Source organism: Lycorma delicatula, chromosome 4 (assembly GCF_047948215.1).
Source record: "Lycorma delicatula isolate Av1 chromosome 4, ASM4794821v1, whole genome shotgun sequence".
Lineage (NCBI taxonomy): Eukaryota > Metazoa > Arthropoda > Insecta > Hemiptera > Fulgoridae > Lycorma > Lycorma delicatula.
In genome coordinates, this window is record NC_134458.1 from 22,245,106 (window position 1) to 22,266,774 (window position 21,669).

Genomic DNA, 21,669 nt, shown 5'->3' on the forward strand with positions numbered 1-21,669 from the left:
GTACCAAAATGTTTGATTTTGTATTATAGCAGACTGCAAGAATATGGTCCACAGCAACAGGAGGTCCACAGTTTCATGACGGTGTGATGAAAAATGCACATTCATTTCAATGTTTATATTGATAAGAAGCAAAAATTATCTTTTTCAAGCCAAATGTTTTATGTTTTTTGTGAATTAAATATTTAGCAATAATTTATTTTGTTGCCATTTGTCTATGGATATCCAAAAGCAAGGATCATTTTTCTGTGGTCTGATTTTTATAATTTAGGGTTATATATTTTATTTTAAAATAAAACATTGGTCAGACAAAGTTAAAATAAATCTTATTGTAAAAGGACAATTTTTTAATTCTCTCAAACACTAGTACTGGAACAGCATTCCAGTACATTCTGGCCCCAGTGCACCTCTGATCTGACTGGTTAATCAAAAATATTATGTTACATAGCCCAGTAAATATAAATATGATTTAAAACTACAAATAATAATTGATTTTATATTAATACATTAGAAATTAGTGTTTGAAAAATTTTACAAGAAATGACTTTGTTCAAATCCCACATCTGTAGCATAGCACAAATGACAGTTTTAATTTCCAGAATTTAACCACACCCACTGGAAATAAATATTTGTTTTTATATGAGATAAAGCTCTTTTAATTATAAAAAAGATAAAAATTACTAAAAATAAAATAACAAACACATTTTAATATACATCAATTAAGAATAATGTTTATTAGGTACAGAAAGAATTCAACAATTTTCTGTCTAGTTTTTGTCTGTTTTGCTTCAATAAAACACTGATTTTTAAAAATCTTTATTGGCTGTATTTACATTAATGTTTTAAGAATTAAATTCTCTACAAGTTTTGTGACTAAATCTTCCGCATTTATTAGTCATTTAACAAGAACTGCTATTGTACTATAAACCTAAAAATAACTTGTTTTTCAAAAGAAAATTTTGTGATTTACATCTGATATCTTAAAAGCTACTGGAGTTACAGTTCTGGTACCTATTTTATCCTACTTCCCAGCTTAAATTACATAAGGAACCACCAACTTTACTGATTAATTTGGGTCCCAAAGATTACAGTAGGACTTTGTTTATTAGAAGAGCTGAAATTTGGGCAAAATCCTTTGGTAACCCTAACTCAAAAACAATGCATTTCCAAACCTATGTTTATTCAAACGTTTTTCATTATTTTCATCAGTGGAACATGCCCTGCAAGTTTCTTCGTGGGACACTCAGTATATACAAATTTCCAAAATTACTTACAATTATTTTAACTTTAGGATATAGAGTTTTTACAGCTAATGCTACTCCTGCTATAAGTCCAGCACCACCAACTGGTACAATCACTGCATCAATGTTTGGAACTTGTTCGACTACTTCTAGTCCAAGAGTTCCTTGACCAGCAATAATATGTGGATGATCATATCTAAAAATAATTAGAAATTAATGTTTTACATTTTATATATGACTGAAATGTACATAAACATTTTCTTATTTATTATAAATATAATTATTCTATTATTAAATAATGCTGAAAGGTTGTACATTTTACATCAATGGTTAATTTCTATTTTATTTTTTGAATCGACTATAACTGCAAGTCATTTCAAGGAATCAGCAGTTACTTTAAGTTAACATGATCATATGTGAACATTTTAAATTAACATCATTTTATCATTTTTAATTATTTTTACCTGCACTGAGTTATGGTAGTCACTACTTGTTTCTTTAAGTAAAAGAAACTGCTGAGGACAGCAATCATTAGTTACTGACCGTTCTTTAAAAAAAGTACTGCTTTTAGAATGTTATACAGGGCTTAGTTTACTAAAAATGGCTTTAAATACAGCCACTAGCTTTACTTCATTTGCATATACTTTCCAGAAAGCTACAACCAAGATGTTTTAGCTGTACTGTTACCAATAAATTTCATGAGGATGGAATTAATTGTCAATGATCATATAATTTTACTAATTACATAAATTGATCTCCGTTACCACAGACAAAATGTAACATATATAAATAATAACTTGGAAATACCATAAATTAATAATGATAAAAAGAAACTGATATAATGTAGAAATATCTTCAATAAAAAAATTAAAAAAAACAAATCCATTGGAGCTATTATGACAAGAAACACTGTTAACAAATTAAATAACAATGAAAATCTGTAATTTTAACATTAACTTTTTATGTGTCTATTTAAATTACATAGCTGGTGATACAATTGAAGATTGTGAAAGTGCGACTGTGTGATGTGTGTGTTGAGATATCCAGTTTGACTGCATTTTTATGTTTTTTTTTTTAAATTATTTTAAATTTATAGATACAGTGGATGAAAAATTAATGTAATATATAAATTTATAATTAATTAAATATATTTTTATATTATATTATTATAAGACTCATATTATCAGACTTTTTTTGTAGTGGTTAATAATTACAAATTTTATATATCGTTTTGATATATCTGTTGGGAAAAGTTACAAAAATAAAATTACAAATAGCTCGTTTTTGCCAAAAGAATATTGGACTTTATTTTTAACAGAATGAAAAACAGAATTGTATAACCATGTTCATAAAAACAAAAGAATGCATAAAAACACTATTACATATTATTGTTTTGTTAAGACAAATGCTTTGCACAAAATCTCCTTGTGCGATATTTATACAACAATCCTTAAGTAAAGTATAGGTAAACTTATTACATTGAATATTTCTTTTACATAAACACAGTGTGTAATAACAATACAGAGTATAATAATAGTATCTTATTGTTTAACAGAGGATTACCTTAATATTTGGTAGACGATTACTGTTTTCTGTTAATGAAAAACAAATATCTTGAAACTCACTGGCACAGAATGTAATCTGGATTATCATAATAGAAAGTTCATCAGACGATTATTGTAAAATGAAAAAAACATTAATATATTGAAATTCACTTACGGAGGATGTAATCTGAATTATAATAACAAAGAGTTTAATGTACGAAAAACACTAATATCTTGATATTCGGTTGCACAAAATATAATCTCACAATCGTGGATCTTATATATGTCTACATGAGTTCCTTTAAGTTAATATTTTATAATGCAGTTATAGAGAAGAAAAAGCTCAAACATAATGTTTAAAGGATCTTTAACATACAATAAAAAGATTCATAGATGAAGAATATGTGAAATTTACTTGTTAATTGAACGAAGTGTAAACTTTGATGAGAGAGACGATGTACAGAGAGAGAGACGACGCACAATGAGAGACAGACGAGAGTGACCACAACGAGAGACGAAGAAGAAGTGACGAGAAGAGAAGTAGAAGTGACCTGACTAGTGGTGAGCCGGCTTATATAGGGTAGGTGGAGCCGAGTGCATCCGAAAGGAGCTGTGTGAACCGCGAAGAGCCGCTAAATCGTCAGGTGCCGAGTGCATCCGAAAGAATTGTAACATGTTTACGTTTAGTTCTTTTTATTTTTTTTTAAACATTATACACATGAAATAATACAGAATTAAATTTTAATAAATAATCAATACAAAAGTGATAAATAAAAATCAACTGAGCATATATTTATATGTATTTTGAATGGAATGCATTAATTTCAGTGTATGAAAAAATTTCTTTAGCTTTTTTAACCACTCAGGGGCAACCGGTAACCGCCTAAAAGACATTTCCTCGGTTGGTCCTCTGTGATGTGGCTGTAGACTGGTCCACCGAGTGCATGCAGCCCTCAGCTGGTTGTCCTATTGGTCCCTCCTGAATGATTGAAACATCACAACCCCCGCTTCTGGTTGCCATGATGCCTCTCCTCAGAGGGGCTATCCTCCCCAGCCTTATCTCCTAGTCAGGGTTCGAGTATGCATCCCACGCATACCCCCCTCCTCCTAATTATCGCGCCCGCCCCACATACCTCAAGGGTCCTCAATGCGTCATCAAGACGTTCCGACCCAGCCATTCTTGCGTGTGGCTAAACCAAAACGCTCTCGGCAAAGGCGCTACCTTCCTGGCCCTGCACGTGTCCACGATTCATCCCGTGGCGACAGAATCTTTTTCGCTATGTTCCAGTTTTCTTCTTTTTTTTTAAGTGCCTCGCCCCTTTCCTCGTCGGCACCCTTTTCGCTCCAGTTCTTATGCCCCTTTTCCCCTTCTGGGTTTTAGTTCCAGTTCAGTGTTTGACAAAACCATTACATACACAATATTATACTAAGCATTATTTTGCTGATTTAGCAAGATAATTTTGCTGCAGGTCAATATTTAACAAATCTTTTATATACCATACTATGATCGCTTCTCGGCCTCTGGCCCCGTGCTGTAAAACTTGTGTTTTGCTACCGGTAGCGATTAACTTGATTCTGCAAGTTCAGCGTGATTACGTTCACGTCGTCGGGGCTGACAACGATCAGCCAACCTGCGTTGCTGCGGCGTTTTTAAAAAGCAGTAACGAAATGTGTTGCAGTAGTGCTACTGTCGGCTAATTAAGGATGTTTCTTTGTACTATCGGTGTTCCCTTTTCGTAGCTGAAATTGTTCGATCCTCTGGCAGGTTCGACAAGCGATTTTTGCTCCGACCTAGCCGGTGGTTTAGGAGCTTTTAGCTTTAGCTCCTCGAGTGGGCTGCGGAACAGACGGTCCGGTCGAGGAAGATTTAGTTGGACGCTCGCCTGGTCTTGCGTCAGGTGTTAGTTTCGTACAAGCTGTGATCGTAGTGCCTGGCGACACAGCTGGTGTATTTTAATAAGCTTGTCCAGCGATGGAGCAACCCGGAGGAGTTTGTTTGGAGGACTTGGTCGGATTGGCCAAGGACCTAGTCTCCGGTGACCCCTTCATGCCAAGGAGGTCACTCGGTAGGTCGCCGCCGCGGCCCCGGTCTTCCGCAAAGGAAGTCACGGAAGCCCCTCAGGTAGTGGAGCGCCCGAGTGAAGTGGCATTGCAACAAAACCTGCGCGATACCTCTGTTTCGAGCGGTGCGGAGAAGGCAAAGGTGGACCCGTGCAGCGAGAGCATGGTACTGGGGGGGGGGGGCAACTCCGAAGGACGCCTCTCAACGAAGTCAGGGAAGGCGGAAAGCAATGGTGCCGATTCTGCTCCTGGACGCGAGGTTTCTGGGAGGAAGCCTGTTGAAAGGCAGGTGACCTCTGGAACTGAGGGTCTAGGGCGAATCGAGGAAATGAGGGCCGAATGGGCCAAAATGTCCTCAAAGAAGGAGTCCAGAGTATCTCGAGTTGCGCCAGTTGGTCGACTCATATTTGAGTGAGTGTGGTTTGTTGGTTTCGGTTCGGGCTATGAAATGTGAAGGCCTCCAGGGTGCAAACCTTGCATTAGATTTAGTCGTTAGTCGACTATGAGGCAAGGTTGATCAGGTGGTGGAGGGAGTCCGGGGTTTTAAGCCGGTAAATTTTTTTTTTTTTTTTTTTTAGGGCGAAAAACGAGCGGTCGTTATCATCGCCCGGAAAATAAATAAATAAATAAAAATAAAAGTGAAAGTAAAAGTAAAAGTAATTAAAACTTAAAACTATCACAGGAACAAAATCCGGAATGGGTGTAAAAGGCCTATTATCGGATAACAAAAACACTAACATGTAACTTAAAACTACGTTAAAAACTATCATATTAAAAATAAATAAAACTTAAAACTAAAAAAGGAAATAAAACTTAAAACTATTATGTTTAAAGTCTTACAACTAATATCATAGACGAATTTAAAAAACATAAAAAAAAATATGAATATATATATAAATATATATATATATATATTATATATATATAAAAAAAAAAAATTCCGATAGGAAGTGTAAAAGGCTCGCTACTCGGATAACAAAAACAATACATAGGACTAGAGTAATTAAATTTTTTGTATTAACCCTATACTACGCAAAAACAGAAACATCTGGTTCAAAACCTCTTTATCATTACACAAGATACCACGGATGTTTCTGGGTAGTTTAAATTTACGAGGCAACGCCGCATAACATATGCAGTCCACGAGTATGTGGCGCACAGTCACGCGGCAGTAGCATCGTGCGCATAGAGGCGCCTGTCCCCCTGTAAACAGGCACTCGTGTGTGACCCTCGTGTGTCCTATCCGCAATCGACAGAGAACTACTTCCTCACGCCGGGGTTTACTGTATGAGGAGTCCCATGGTAACACAGAATCTTTAATCTGACGGAGTTTATTATCAACGGTAGCCGTCCAGTCACCTTGCCACCTTGCTCTTAGTAATTGTTTTACATAGTTAATGAAATCAGAAGTAGCAACTCGGATGGTGAAAGGAGGCTGGTTACATGCTTCTTTGGCAGCGGAATCTGCATGTTCATTACCTGGAATCGTTTTGTTTCGATCCATCAGTGTATACAACCGCGTCTGATTTCATCTTGGAGAGAACACACTGAAACATTTGCTGAAAGACAATAGATGGTGTTGATTGTTTATTGTATGTCGTAAGGTCAAAATTAAAATTTATAAGGTTTATTCTCCATGGAGGATATGAGCAAGGATACATAGTAAAGAATGACGGTGTGTCAATATTTATATGCTGCAGCAGACGCCAGGTACGGACACCTACAGGTGCAGTACGACGTGGATGGTCCTCATACTTTCCTAGATTAGGATTTCTAAAGACCGAGTCAAGAGCCGGGTGATTTGTCTGTCCTCTGAGACGAGCAAAATAAGATAATAAAAGCTGGTCTCGTCTATCCCAAAGTGATGGTTCACCACAGTCTACAAGTAAGCTTGCGACAGGACTTGATCTAAACGCGCCTGTGGCAAGCCGAAGGAAAGCATGATGTACACTATCCAGCATTTTAAGGACGAATTGACGAGCTGAAGAGTAGGCGACACAACCATAATCTAAACGGGAGCGAACAAAGGAATAGTAAAAACGTATCATATATGACCTATCGGCTCCCCAGTTGGTGTTAGTAAGGACTCGCATCATATCTAGAATTTTGGAACATTTTGTTTTCAATTCTTTTAAATGTTTGACCCAAGTAAGACGGCTATCAAAAAATAAACCTAAAAACTTGACGTAACTAGAGATAGTAATAGACTCTCCGTTCAGAAAAATTTGCGGAATAGAAGTGTTTCATAACCGAGAAAAAACTACACATTTTGTTTTTTCGGATGAAAATGTGAAACCAGTAATCCTGGACCAAGCTTCAAGGTGAGATATAGTGTTCTGCAGTAGTCTCTCTGCTGTAGGTGCTGAACGGCTTGCAATGTAGATAGCAAAGTCATCAGCAAATAGAGAGCATGAGACAGGAGCCTGCACACATTTGGTAATATCGTTTATGGCTAAAGAAAATAAGGTGGCACTTAATACACTACCTTGGGGCACTCCATTCTCCAAGATGACACTATCTAAGAGCGAATCATCCACACGTACACGAGCCGTTCGGTGATTTAAGAATCCCCGGATAAAAGCAAGCATATTGCCCTTGATTTTATATCGAAGAAGATAGCGACGAGGTGCTGCCGATTTAGGAAAGCGTTTTGTATGGCTGTTTCTAGTGACACTAAATGGTCAATAGAAGATCGTCCTTGTCGCTGTTCTGGAGAAACCACACTGTTCTGGAGATAGAAAGCCATGTTTCTCCAAGCACCATGTAAGCCTGCGGTTTACCATTCTCTCCGTTATTTTACACAAAACGCTTGTTAATGAAATAGGGCGGTAGCTTGAGGGGTTCGTTTTGTCTTTACCAGGTTTTAGTACTGGTATAATAAATGCTTCTGACCAGCCGGGTGGGAAGACTTGTTCGGAGAATAAACCGTTGAAAATATTCAAAAGTTGTTGTAGTGCCGAATTAGGAAGGTGTGAAAGCATGGAAAGGCGAATGTTGTCCGGTCCAGGGGAAGTTTCCCGTGAGTTTTTAAGTGCATGTAACAATTCTTTAAATACGAATGGAGTGTTTAATTCACCAACCGAATCACCAATGTTTAACGATAATACTTCTATTTGTATCTTGTAACGTTGAAAATCGTTATTATATGATGAGGTGAGAGACACCGAGCGGAAAGATTTTGCTAGACTATTTGCCACTTGCGAGGATGATGAAACGAGTTCTCCTTCATCAATAAGACCGAGAATAGATTGTTTCGGTGATCCAAAAATTGCACGAATTTTCTTCCATACAGTAGACGTGGGAGTAGTGCGTGAGATAGTACTCACGTATTTCGTCCATGAATTCCTGTTAGCGTCCAAGAATACTCGACGGCACACCGCTCTAGCACTGCGGTATAAATTTAGATGTTCTGTTGTAGGCCTACGATTAAATTTGCGTAGTGCCTGCTGTCGATTCCTAATAGCATATTTGCAATCATCGTTCCACCATGGAACGAAAGGACGTTTAGGATTACCCGATGTTTGTGGGATATATCTGTTGGCATTCTCAAGTATCTTCAAGTCTTGTCTCAATCTGTTTATCGTATTTCCTCGAGTGGAGCAGAAGGTTGAGCCCCAGGAAATATGATGGGCATTGAAGTCTCCTACTATTAACGATGGAGATGGTATTTGCGTGAGGAGATTTGAGACATCTAAAGCACTGAACTCAGTGTTCGGTGAGAGATACAGATTGCAGATATGCAATTTGAAGGGAATTTTGAAGGGAATTTGAAGGGACCTTTACTGCAATAGCAGGAATGACAGTGGTTAGTTGAATTCTTGTAGCTGACACCCCATTCTTCATGAAAATCGCTACTCCACCACTCTCCCTACTGTCTACTAGGCAGTCGTATCTCTCACACAAGTATCCTCTGAGTGTAATTGGGTCATGTTGCAGAAGGTGGGTTTCTTGGAAACACATGATTAGTGGATCATGTGCGTGCGCTAGTACTCTAATATCTTCAATGCGGGACCGAATACCTCTAACATTCCGCTGAATAATGTTCATAAGTGTAAAAAAAATAAATAAAAAATTAAATAATTAAATTTCGGAAATGATATAAAAATTAGTTGTACGTGATTCGGTTTTTATTTTTTGTATTTTTTATTTTAAAGAACTCCGATGCCCTAGGGTCGGGTGGTTCTTGAACCATATCCTCCAGTATATGAGGTGATGGTGGAGGAGATCTATTTGAATGGGATGCTGCAGTTAACATCCCAGAGGGGGTGGTTATGTGGGTTCCCTTTACGGGGAGCTTATTAGGTGGCTTACTGCCAGCTGTGATAGTCGCTACTCGTGCCGGTACGACTTTGGGAGCAGGAACTTTCGTGTGTATCACACTGTTGGATTCACTAACTGCGACGAAAGACGTTTTATTCATCTTTGTCAGCTCTGAGATAGTGGCTGTAAGTGAAGCTACTTGATCAGAAAGCATCTGAACAAGTTTTTTAAGTTCATTGCAGGATCCGCACTGCTGATTATTAACGTTTGTAAGAGTTTGTTTCGATGTAGCGGTAGCAAAAGATACATCTGGTTTAACCAGGTTCCGTGAATTATTTAACTTTTTGTATTCTCTTCGTGCAGCCGGGAAAGATAGCTTTTGCTCCGTACAGATTTTGAGAATTGCCTTTTCTTCTTTAAAGATTGGGCAATCTCGGGAGCGGGCTGTATGTGGACCACTGCAGTTTGCGCATTTTTCACTTTCTTCGCAGTTAGTGTCATTGTGACCTTCTTTAGCACATCGAGCACAGATCTCAGTTTTTGTACAAGATGTTGTAGTGTGACCAAAACCTTGGCATCTGAAACATCGCCTTGAGTTGGGTATGAATGGTCGTACCCGAACCGAGAGGTAACCCACTTTAATCTTTTCTGGTGGATCAGGGAGATTGAATGTTAATATAAGAGACGGTATCGGTTCTTCTGTTCCGTTCTGCCGTTTCGTAATACGTTTCACTTCAACATCTTGGTGGCAAAGCTCGTCAACTATTTCAATGATATCTATATCTAAAAAGTCTCGACAAAAAATTACACCCCGGCTCGTATTTAAAGTTTTGTGGCTTTCAGCACTTATATTTATACCACCCATATTACGGAGACGTAAGATAGATCGACTCTGTTCGTCGTTGAATGTTTCAACCAGAATCGATCCGTCGCGTAATTTCCTGATGTTCTTCGGGGAGCCACTTGCACCTGTTACAGTTTTGTTTATTAGGAAAGGTGAAACCTTTTGGAGGGAGCCACCTTCCTGACTATTTTGCTATTTCGGAGAACAACGAATCGAATATTTTTAGAGTTCAAGTCTAAAGATTTGCAGTTCTCTTCGATAGGACTTTTATCCTCGTCAGACAAAGCTGATCGAGGTCTCTTCACAAGACTTAATTTGGTGGTTTTTTCAGAAGGACCACCAACCATCTTGGAATTTGATATAGGAACAGAAATTTTGGTCCCACGAGTACCGGCGAAAAATGGACAACTCCAGCAGAGCGCACGCGTACTGGAGCTAGAGATAAGTACAACTGGGTTCGCCCTGGTGCCCAGAGGACATCGTTCGAGACTCACTACGTAGAGCCATTCACCCATCGGCACGATTTGTTCCCACCTTGGGTGAATGAATAATGCTGCAATAATACAATCCATGTTTCATATAATATTAAATTATTGCATCACAAAGTTTATTGATTTTATTTCATACTATACATCATAGACAACAAAAAACAAGAATACTTTACTCACCCGTTTATGTATATCAGGCCTTTATCTTTTCCCATTTTCATTGCAATGTATTTTGATTCTTTCATATCACTACCTGTAACGATAACAGTAGCACCAAGATTTTTACATGCCTGTACCTTCATTATAGGGGCTGATATAGGCATTATAACAGTAACTGGGACTTTAAGCCGTTTTCCATGGTAACAGAGAGCTAATGCATGATTTCCTAAAGATGCAGTTATTACTCCAGCTTTTTTGCATTCATCAGATAACATCAACAAAGCATAGCAAGCACCTCTCTCTTTGAAACTGCCAAAAATACAAGAAATCTAATTTAAGTTATTAAAAATTCAATTAAAAGTCTTATAAAATGTTTAATTTTCATTTATATATCATTTAATCAAACTCTTCTATGTGTGAAAAAACTTCATAATATGTATGGGTATGAATTAATTCTGTTATCGGTATCTTTTAAATGATCTTTAAACAGACAATTTTGTATAACATTTAAATCAGTATCGTATCATTTATTTTTAGGTGTAAAACTCAGGGCCTATGTAAAATTACTAATCCTAAAGCTCATAAAATTAATTTGTTGTTTGTAATGTATACTTTATCAAAAGAAAATCAGTGAAACCTGGGTAATGCTTCATGTATCTCCAGCGCCTAATATTATAACTAGGAATACTGTTCCAGAAGAAATTGCTAAGGATAAAGAGCTGTAAAATAAAAGTTTTGATAATTTTTGTAATGCAAGGAAGAAAAATCCTCTTGTCCAATGTTCCAAAAAATGTCTCCAACAAAACTTATCTAAAATTTCTAATGCTATATAATTATATATTGCTTGAAATATTTTTTTTAAATGCTATGAGTTAACTTTATTACAAAATTTGTGTTAATTAGTATTCACAGGTCTCCTTTTTAAAATGTTTATAAACTTTTTTTCCATTGGTGTATCAGAGTAGCACAGAGGGTTAGCAGTTGCTTCTTATGCTGAATGTAGACAGTCAAGAACTGGCCAGACTAGTTGCATTCTAATATTATCAGCTCCTTTATACTGTCTCCTGCCCATCATTCTACAGTTAGTTTTTCATCAACAACATATCTTGGCCTGGTGATTCAAATACATAACCTATAAATACACTTGCTACGTAACTAAGGAAGACAGCTACCTACAAACCCTGAGTTAATAAAACTGCTTAGTAATCTGGAGATTTTAGAAATATCATAAAATTAGTGAATTTTAATTTTTAGCCGTTATTTTTTTTTATATATGCATCCAAATGAGTAAATGACAACAAAAAACAATTTTTTTTAAAAGAGGGTGAACCACCCATATGTATTTCATTTTAAGATGTAACCTACATTTTAAATTTAAATAGATCTATCTTGTTTCATTAAATTTGGTACAGCCTTTCTTACATGAAGCACAAATAGATTAAAATCAAAATAACTGATTTATTTTTTACATTTTTGTATGAAACACAAAGGCTTCATAGAAGAACGAATCCTTTTGTGATTTTGTAGTTTACTTCTATGAGATGGTTGGCAAATACTGACCGTACTGAAATGGAGTATTTTTATTTATTCATTGTATCTGTTTGAAGCTGCCACCTATTTGTCCAGTGTAAAATATTGTGTATTTTTAGCAATTCATTTTATATTTTCAGAGTTACTGTGTTTGGTAATTGTCTGTTGTAAGCAATGGTTTGCTTGTTTTTTTATTTTGTAAGCCATATTTTATCCTGCTTTTTTCAATTTGTGCTTTAGAAGTTTGGCCTATGTATGTTAGTGTTACAGGTTTCTTTTTTTATTGTTTAGTTTTACATTTGAGCGAGTCAATGAGAATAACATTGTATCCATTTGTGAATGCTAAGTGTTTTATAGCATTGATTAGCCTTTTAACTGGCCACAGTATACTTAATTTTAAGGTGAAAAAATTTTATCTGAGTTTCAGCTGTTAACTTTTAATGAAGTGTCTTCAGTAACCCTCTGAAGATGCTGTAATTCAGAAAAAAGTGAATTGTCATTTATTTAAAAACTATTTAAGAATTTTTAAATGATACATTATAGATACCACAAACTGAACTTTACCTTAAATAAGTATAGCCCTAAAAAAAAAAAAAAAACACTGATCAAAACATCTGGTGATCTCTGGTTGAAAAACAGTAGCACTAGTTGCTGAAGATGGCTGCAAAAGGACTGAAAATGTTTTGACATAAGCTTAAAAAACATCATAATAAAATACATTTTATTTGAATTGTTAAACATTAATAATATTATATAAAAATAAATTTATATTATTAATTAAGTAATCTGATTCAGTCCTGTAAACATTTATCTTAATTTTTCACTTATACTATATTATTTGGCGATAGCCAAATAATAAGTAAGCAAGAGAAAGATAAAATAAATCTGCAGTATCTTGAACAGAGATTGTTAATTAGTGTTCTTTGAACTCATGCTATATGTTCCGAACAGTTATTGTAAGAAAAATATAGTAGGTTGTAATTAGCAGAAGAATAAAATGACTTCTTCTATGCCTAACAATTCTTTGAGTGACAACTGTTTCAATAAATTTATGTTTAAATGTTTTACTTACGTTCTGATATTTTACCGTTATTATTATTAATAATAATAATAAATAAATAATAATAATAATAATAATAATAATGTACTGAGGTAGGTAATTCCCACGTCCGGAACACAACATCTATGTTCCACGTCCAGGGAGGCAACAGCTGTACTTATGTACAATACATATAGTTGGCTAACGAGGCTCCGAGTAAATTCCTCGGATATGTTACTCTTTTGGACCTGTTTCCATCTTCAGGTCACCAGACGGATTGGATTTTTCGGCCACCTGCAGGATATGAAAAATTGATCGATTAGGAAGTGGACACATACCATATTTAGAGCTGGCGATGTGGCGGCCAGGGTCAATGTTATTGCAGGTGTAACGGAGACCCTTCCGTTGTCCACATGCCCCCTGTGATGGCAAGCATGTAGCAATGGTACCCCATGTATGTCGGTGCATGGGAGCTCTGAAAGCTTCGGTGAGTAGGAGCCTGGAGTCAGTGCAGAGATTGCGCATCTGCTCTCTGCCAGGACATATGCCGGTTCCACCGGAGTACTGGATCGGACCTCCAAGGTTAGTCCTGGAGTAGGGGTGTACCCCGGCGGCTAGCCTTGCTACAGAAGGGATAAATGTTCATGAATATTCTTGAGCAAACTAACGTGGCAGAGGGTACACGTAAACACCCTCGTTTAGAAACCTCCGATTCGCCAAGCGAAGAGGAAAAAGAGTAAGGAGTGAGATAAAATCAAGAAAGATGCTGACAAAATCAGTACAGAATTGAGAAAGTCGTTGTTTGGAAACAACGTTCCCAAACCAAGATTTATAATTATTACGAAGAAGAATGGAAACTTCCAAAAGGTCAGTCCATTCTTAATCGCTAGAGAGATTGCTGGTGGTCCCGTTAAAGAAATCCGGAAGACTTTTAATGGATTGCACGTCGAAACCATCAACGACAGTCAAAGCCAGAAAGTCCAGGCATTGAAGAAAATCGGTGAATTTGCGGTATCTGTGCAACCGCATATCACCCTCAACACATCCAGAGGAGTTGTTTGCCGCGATCTTCTAAACTGTACAGAAGAAGAAATAGTACAGGAAATGTCGAGTCAAGGAGTGATTCAGTGTCGCAGACTAACAATGAGAAGAAATGGTGAGGTTCTTCCTTCGGCCTCGCATGTATTGACATTTAATAGGCCTAACTTTCCTGAATAGGTACGTGCTGGCATAAATCGGATTGATGTACGTGAATTTATTCCGCAGCCTACGCGATATTTCAAGTGTCAACGTTTCGGACACACTGCAGCTAGATGTGAAGCGCAGGAAATTTGCATATGTGGAATGAAGATAAATGAGGGTGATCTATGTAAAGACCCTCCAATCTGTATTAATTGTAAAGGGTACCATAATTGCCGATCAAGGAACTGCCCAGTATATAAAACGGAAACGGCCAATCAGGAAGTCAAAACGCTTCAAAAGGTTAGTTATCCTGAAGTGAAGAATATTGTTAGTCAAAGAACACCTCGACAATCAACCACTTATACTGAAGCAGCTGCTGCCCCTCCTTCATAAAATTTAACGTGGAGCAGTTGCTTAATACAATAGCACAATGGCACCAATTCTTGCAGCAATGATAGAAAAAATCGTTGATGCAAAGATTGAGTCGACTCATCGCACAGAACCACCTAAACATGAGAAGGCTCATTCCCGGACTGACGTCGTTGATAAAAGAGACATGCCAGCGCAGCATAAAAAAACTAGCAAAACCTGCGATCATAACACCACCACTTTATGCAATAAATAAAAATCTTGATTTATCTGGTAAAGAGGAAAAGAAAATCTGAGTCTACCGAAATGGAGGTGCAAGTCATTATTGAGAAAGCACCAGACACAGATGATATAAAAACTGTAACAATGGAGCCTCCAAAAGCTCAAAGAACAGCTTCGGTGAGAGCGTCTATTTCAGCTGGACCAAGTACTCCCTTAGAGATAGAATCTAGCTCATCAGCCGCGGAAAGTGCATCGCTTGCTAGTTTAGATTCCATAGAAACGATGCTAACAGCATCAACGAAGCTTTCATCACCTGATGTAAGCCGGCGAACGTCATTAGCATCAGAAAGAGAAGAAGATGTCATGTCCGAGGCCTCAGACACACTGTCATCGGAAGTTGAGGCCGTTCGCAGAATGGAGAAACGGTGCAAGAAAGGATGGCCGAAAGGAAAGCCTAGACGATAAATATTGTATTCAGAAAGTTGTATCAGAATATGAAATTTTGAACTTTTTTTTACTTTTTTTTTTTGAAGTGGGACGGGACTAATGACCAAAGTAGTCGATGGCCCTAAAAACCTCAACAAAAAAAAAAAATAATTTTATTTTCCTCTTTGATAACCTAAGCAAATAATTTAAGGATGTCGGCTATAACTTACAATAAGATCATAAACTGATTTATGTTTGTTTATTCGTTATAGAAATTTCCTCCACTGTCTTTGACTAATTGTTATTATAATAATTTAAGTAATGAATTAAAATAAAATTTGATTAAAAATGATTTACCTTCCTGTTGACTGAAGGAAATCTTTCTTAAAGTATATCTCCATTCCAGTAATTTCAGAGAGGTGTGATCTCTACAAAAACATATACAAAATTAGATGTACGTAAAAATTATTAAAATAAAATTCAGTAAATAAAAAAAATCTAGATTCTTGGAACTTATAGCTTGCAGTGGTTAATTATTTAATACAGAATATTTGACGGCAGACAAAATAGTGAGTTTTAGATAATTTTGGTAAATCCAAGTCAGAGAATAATTCATGTAAGAGGTATCATTTCTGAATAATCTCCCTTAATAATATCTTAATTCTGTGATAATCTGTCACAATATACAAATAGATTGTGGGTTTATATATCCTTACTAATATTATAAATGTGAATGTGAGTTTGTTTGTTTGTTTGTTACGCTTTCACGCAGAAACTACTCAACCGATCATCATGAAACTTCGTACACATATTCTCAAAGGTATTGCGAAGGACATAGGGCACTGTTTAGTAAAAAAAAAATAATATATTTTTTCGGGAGGGTAAAAAAATTTATATTGGTAGGTATGATCGTCAGACAAAAAATTTGACCAAATTCAAAGCCATCTGGCGTTCCAGAAGTAAATGAAGTAAAGTGCCAATCCAATACTGTAATACTATCAAGTCACTATTCAATTGAGTATAGTGCTTCTGCTGTTTCGAATCCTTCTATATTTATTGTTATTCTTCTGTCACTTCTAAGCAATACTAAAACTTTTCCAGTTTTTGAGGTTAGGTGCCTGTTTATTGTTTTACTTCTAACGCTATTTTCAGTTTTTAGTCTGTTTTTTTTTCTAAAATGCCTCGGAAGCGCAAATCTAACCTGTCCAGGGATTCATCACGGGCTCGGGCGGCAAAAGTTGCTCGAACTCAAGAATCTTCCGTTCACGCAGAACTAAGACGACAACAACAAGCGAGGCGACAATGTGCTTTGAGGGCTGGTGAAACAACTTCTCAGAGACAAGAAAGGTTAGATGAGCAAGCTGAACGCCAAGCTACCTTAAGAGCAGTTGAAACGCCAATTCAAACACAAATTCGTTTAGAAAGACAAGCTGAACAGCAGGCTATAAGAGCGAGAGAAACTCCAGAACAATCGCAGGCGAAAAGAATCGTTCATGCAGAAATGCAAATCGCGCGCCGTCGAAATTTCATGCCTAACGATTGGTCTGTATTTAATAATTCTGGATTTCAAGATCCTTCACTTGAATACCATAAGCATTCTTTAACTGGCATTGGCTCAATGAATAGAAAATGTCAGCATTGCGATGCTTTGAAATGGAAAGATGAAACTCCTGGAATGTGCTGTTCCAGTGGTAAAGTTTCGCTTCCTTTACTTGGTGAACCAGAGGAGCCTTTGAACTCTATATTTAAGTGTTACAGATGAGTCGAAGCAATTTTTAAGTAAAATCAGAAAGTATAACTCTTGCTTCCAAATGACATCCTTTGGAGTAGATAAAGTGATAAGAATGCCCGGATTTTTGCCAACTTTTACTGTACAAGGACAGATATATAATCAAATTGGATCGCTTTTTCCAGCAGATAATGAACAGCATAAATTTTTGCAGGTGTATTTTACGGGTGATGAAGAAAATGAAGTAAAACGTCGTTGTCAGTATATTGAAGGAGTTGAAAGAGATACAGTATTGAAAATTCAACGAATATTACACAGCCACAATTTGTTGGTAAATAACTTTAAAAGTGCAATGGAAAACTGGCCTCCAGATAATTACATAGTGGTCATTCATGCTGATCGGACTCCACGTGGCGAACAGGAGAGGCGTTATAATGCGCCGATGATCAATGAAGTTGCTGTTTTGGTTACCGGTGCCCATGCTCTTCACGAGACGTAGTGTTACGGGCACACATAATACGCTGAAACGCGTAGCCGATACTCATAAATTTTATGATGCTTTGCGTACCCGTTAATTTTCAGTAAAGGTGAGCCAGGATATCATTTCAATATTCCAGTCATTAATTCAACAACAAGACAGCCAGTTCCCAATAAAAAAGTTTCCTGCATGGATTTTTACGCGTATCACATGATGCTTCGAGAGCTCGACTTCAATCTCCTTTCGCGGTCAAGGCAACTCTTTCATCAGTTCTTGGTAGATATGTATATTAAAGTAGAGAGCGAACGCCTTCGTTACATTTCTATAAACCAGACGAAATTACGAGCTGAAAATTACATTCATCTACAAGATGCGATTAGCGCAGGTGGTAATATTAGACCTAACGACATAGGCAAGATGGTTATTCTGCCTTCTACTTTTGTGAACAGTCCCCGATATCTGCATGAATACACTCAAGACGCTTTCGCTTATGTACGAACTTACGGCAGGCCTGACCTCTTTGTAACTTTTACCTGTAATCCTTCGTGGCAGATTGTAACTAAAGAGGTAATGCCCGGGCAAAAAGCCACTGATCGACATGACATAGTTGCTCGCGTATTTCGTTTAAAGGTTCACCACGAGCGAAGCCGCGGCTAAAAACTAGTATATATATATATATATATACTGATATATTATTTCTTTTGTGTGTGTGTGTGTGTGTGTGTGTGTGTATACGTATATATATACAACTGCATGTAAATTAATTTTAACACAGGAAATTTTTTATTTATTTTTAAGTTGTGATTATACTGCTTGACTACACTCATTGTTTAAGTTGTCTGCGTAATGTGAGGTTATTGTTCTTTTGTTATTTAGCAGTTATAAATAGTGTTTTGTGAATATTTATTTCATTTTTTATTAAAAAAACAAATTTTTGAATTTTTTATTTTGCGGTCTTGAATATATGATGGATAAAACTCCAAAAAGGTATTTGAAAAGGTTCTCTTTCTAAGCATACTAGTATGACACAACAACAAATACCTTCTGACTATGATGTTGGACTAGGGACTAGTGAGGTTCTTGCTCATTACGTTTAGAAGATATTTTGTTGAAAAGTGATGAATATATCAAGATTCTGAAATTCTGAAGGAAAGGATTGTGTTACAATTTCAAAACAAATTCCCACAAGCCAGCATAATCTGTTCCAACAAGATCTGATGCCATTCCGTATGTAAAAAAAGTGTAAAAATTAATCGAAAAACAAAACATTAAAGTGCTCCCATGGCCAGGTAAACCCAAATGAAAATCTTTGGGTAATAATGAAAAAACGACTCTCAAAAATGAATTGTACCACAAAAATTGACCTCATTGAACAAATAATATTGATGTGGTTTCATGATGAAGAAATCAGATAAGTGTGTAGTACACTTGTTGAATAGATGCCAAATTGTGTATGTGAAGTGATAAAGAATAAAGGACATATTAATTACTAGATATTCACGAACTGTTCAGATATGATTTTTTCCAAATAAAGTTATTATTTTATTAAATAATATCTATGTTCGGATTAATTTGCATCCTACTGTATGTATATAATTTTTTTTTAATAGTTCAAACTTTTTTCTACTATATCTCATTGCTTAGATTTACATTCATCTGCATTTCAAACTCTATGAATGAATCTCTTAATTAGATTAATTGAATGGATGGATGTCTGTTGACCCTTAGACCTTCCTCACGCTTGATTTTTAATTATTATTATTATAATAATAATTTATAGTGTAAAAATACCCGATATTATTGATTATGATTGTCAGAGATGAAGAATTATTTAAAATTATTTTGAAAAGATGTGAAAAATTGAACAATATTAAAAAGTGCAGTTTTTAAACAATTTAATTAAAAAAACTTTTTCTGTCAATCTCAGGGGATAATTTTAATAAAAACTTTGTAAAATTTGGTTTGATTTATCGTTTCAAAAGATTATAGTTAAGAAAAAATTGGTATTAGCGATGCTAAACTTTCCTGGCAAATGATTTTTTTCTTTTACTTAAAAGTGATTCAACCTTTAAGCTATATTTTAACATTGTTTTTACATTTTGATGAATATTTCAGGTTTCAATAAATATAAATTACCAGAATTATTTTATTGCTGCCGACCAGAAAAATTGATAAAAATTTCATATATATGAATAATTCTTTAAATCGGTTTTAAATATTTACTGTTCTTTACTGAATGATTACATCATTTTTAACAGTAGAAAAAGCCCTTTGGTGGGCATCAGAAAACAAAACTGTTACAGATGTGAATCCTTAATTTTAAAAAAGTACAACATTAGTCTTTAATAATATGAAATATCTTATCTAATTACAAACTACACCAAAATTCATTGTATTCTTACAGACATAAAAACAAACAGTACAGAATTAAATAATCAAAAAATTAACCGTAGGAACTAGATTACTCAGATTATGTACCAATGCCACAACATGGCATCGTTTTATATATATTGTTTCATATTTATTGAAAGTCTGCATACACTTCAGATGTGTGCAAGTGCAGAACTACAGCTCCATTATTTGCATTAGCTCATTTCTATAAACAACGATCTGAAAGTTAAATAATAGCTTAGAAATTAAATTTTTTTTTAATTACAAAGCCTAGAAAAATAAAAAATACTTGATGTGTAGATTTAACCTGTTTCAGCTATTTACTCTTTTGAATCTAAGATTCAAAAATTTAATGGTAACAATCAATACCTTACTCATATATGTATGTGTACAAATTTGAAGGAAAAAAAATTTAGAAGCGATTAACAAATTCAGATCGAATTCATTTCTGAATCAGTCTAGTTTTAAATAAGCCTACACCGTGTTTATGATAGATATTATAAGCAGAAAAAAATATCAGTGAAAAAAAAAAATCATAACATGAAAAATAAAAATCTTCACTGTAATCAGCATATTAAGGAAGTTACGGTTTTATTTTTATATAAAATACATTAAAACATTAAAAAATATGTCACTGATAAGAGAAAGATCATTATAAAACTACATTTATAAATTTATTGGAGCACTTTGAGTTGGCAATGTTCTTGAAAAATTACTGAAATAAAGTATGCAATCTAACTGAAATTCATCATACACTTAATTCAGTTTTACCAAGAATTTCAGGATCATTGATTAATTATGGAGAATTCTAAATAAAGAGGCAAGCTATGAATCATATGTAGGACTTCACCTGAGCTGAACTCCTACAGCTCTGTTACGATAGTTAATAAAATATTTATAATAGATTTCTCGCAGTTCAACATTTTAATATTTATCCCAACTGATGATTGCGGTTTTGAATACTGGTGACAAAAGCACTCATACTCTTATATACTGTAGTCATTTTTTAGAATAAAAACCTGCTCTCCAACGACAGTGCTTTATAAGACTTCAGGTAAGGTATTTTTTTTTTTGGTTTGCCTGGCATTTCTCCTGCCAACACCCCATTCGGTCACCCTAAAGCACAAGACCGAATGTCTGTGCCACAAATGGCTACTGAGCAGTTTATCGACCAGTGTCCTAAATAGCTACTAGAGCTTACCTGACAGCGTAAGTGACTAAGCATGGTGCCATACACCACTGGCTTACATGTCACAACCGCTCACTTGTCATATATTTACTGAAATGGGAAGGCGCACCCCATCAACGACTAAAAATATTTATGACATCCATAAATTAAAATTTACTTCATCTAGACAGCAATTCACTGACATGCCTAGGTTGTTGAATGCCAGCAAGTACCTGTCCACTATATTAAAGCGTTTGGTAGGGTTCTACGGTGGTCTCAGCTAATGAACGGACCCTCAACAGGAAGCCAGTCTGCTGATCAGAGCGTGCCTGGAGCCGTCATGACCGCAGCTTCCGTCTGTTATACGCAGGCAGAGGCTTGGTAATAAGTGGTGTTCCTCTAACCTTAGCGTGTTGCGCGCAAGGGCTAGGTCATCCAGGAATAGATACCGACATCGCCCCTTAACGGGGATTATCGTCGATGACGTGCGCGCTGAGCGTCTACAGATCTACCAGCGCGCCCGTAATGAATATATTCATGC

General features: G+C 35.9%; 1 protein-coding gene across 2 annotated transcripts in view; it reads right to left on the reverse strand.

Moving 5' to 3' along the window:
* The window catches only part of Srr (Serine racemase), a 59,690-nt gene that overhangs the window by 16,012 nt on the left and 22,009 nt on the right, over window positions 1-21,669 (reverse strand). For both annotated transcript variants that reach the window (XM_075362499.1, XM_075362500.1), the window contains exons 3-5: window positions 15,720-15,790; window positions 10,616-10,903; window positions 1,272-1,434 (exon numbers count right to left, since the gene is read on the reverse strand). In XM_075362499.1, coding sequence (XP_075218614.1) covers window positions 1,272-1,434; window positions 10,616-10,903; window positions 15,720-15,790 — 522 coding nt within the window. The remainder of the gene's footprint in view (window positions 1-1,271; window positions 1,435-10,615; window positions 10,904-15,719; window positions 15,791-21,669) is intronic.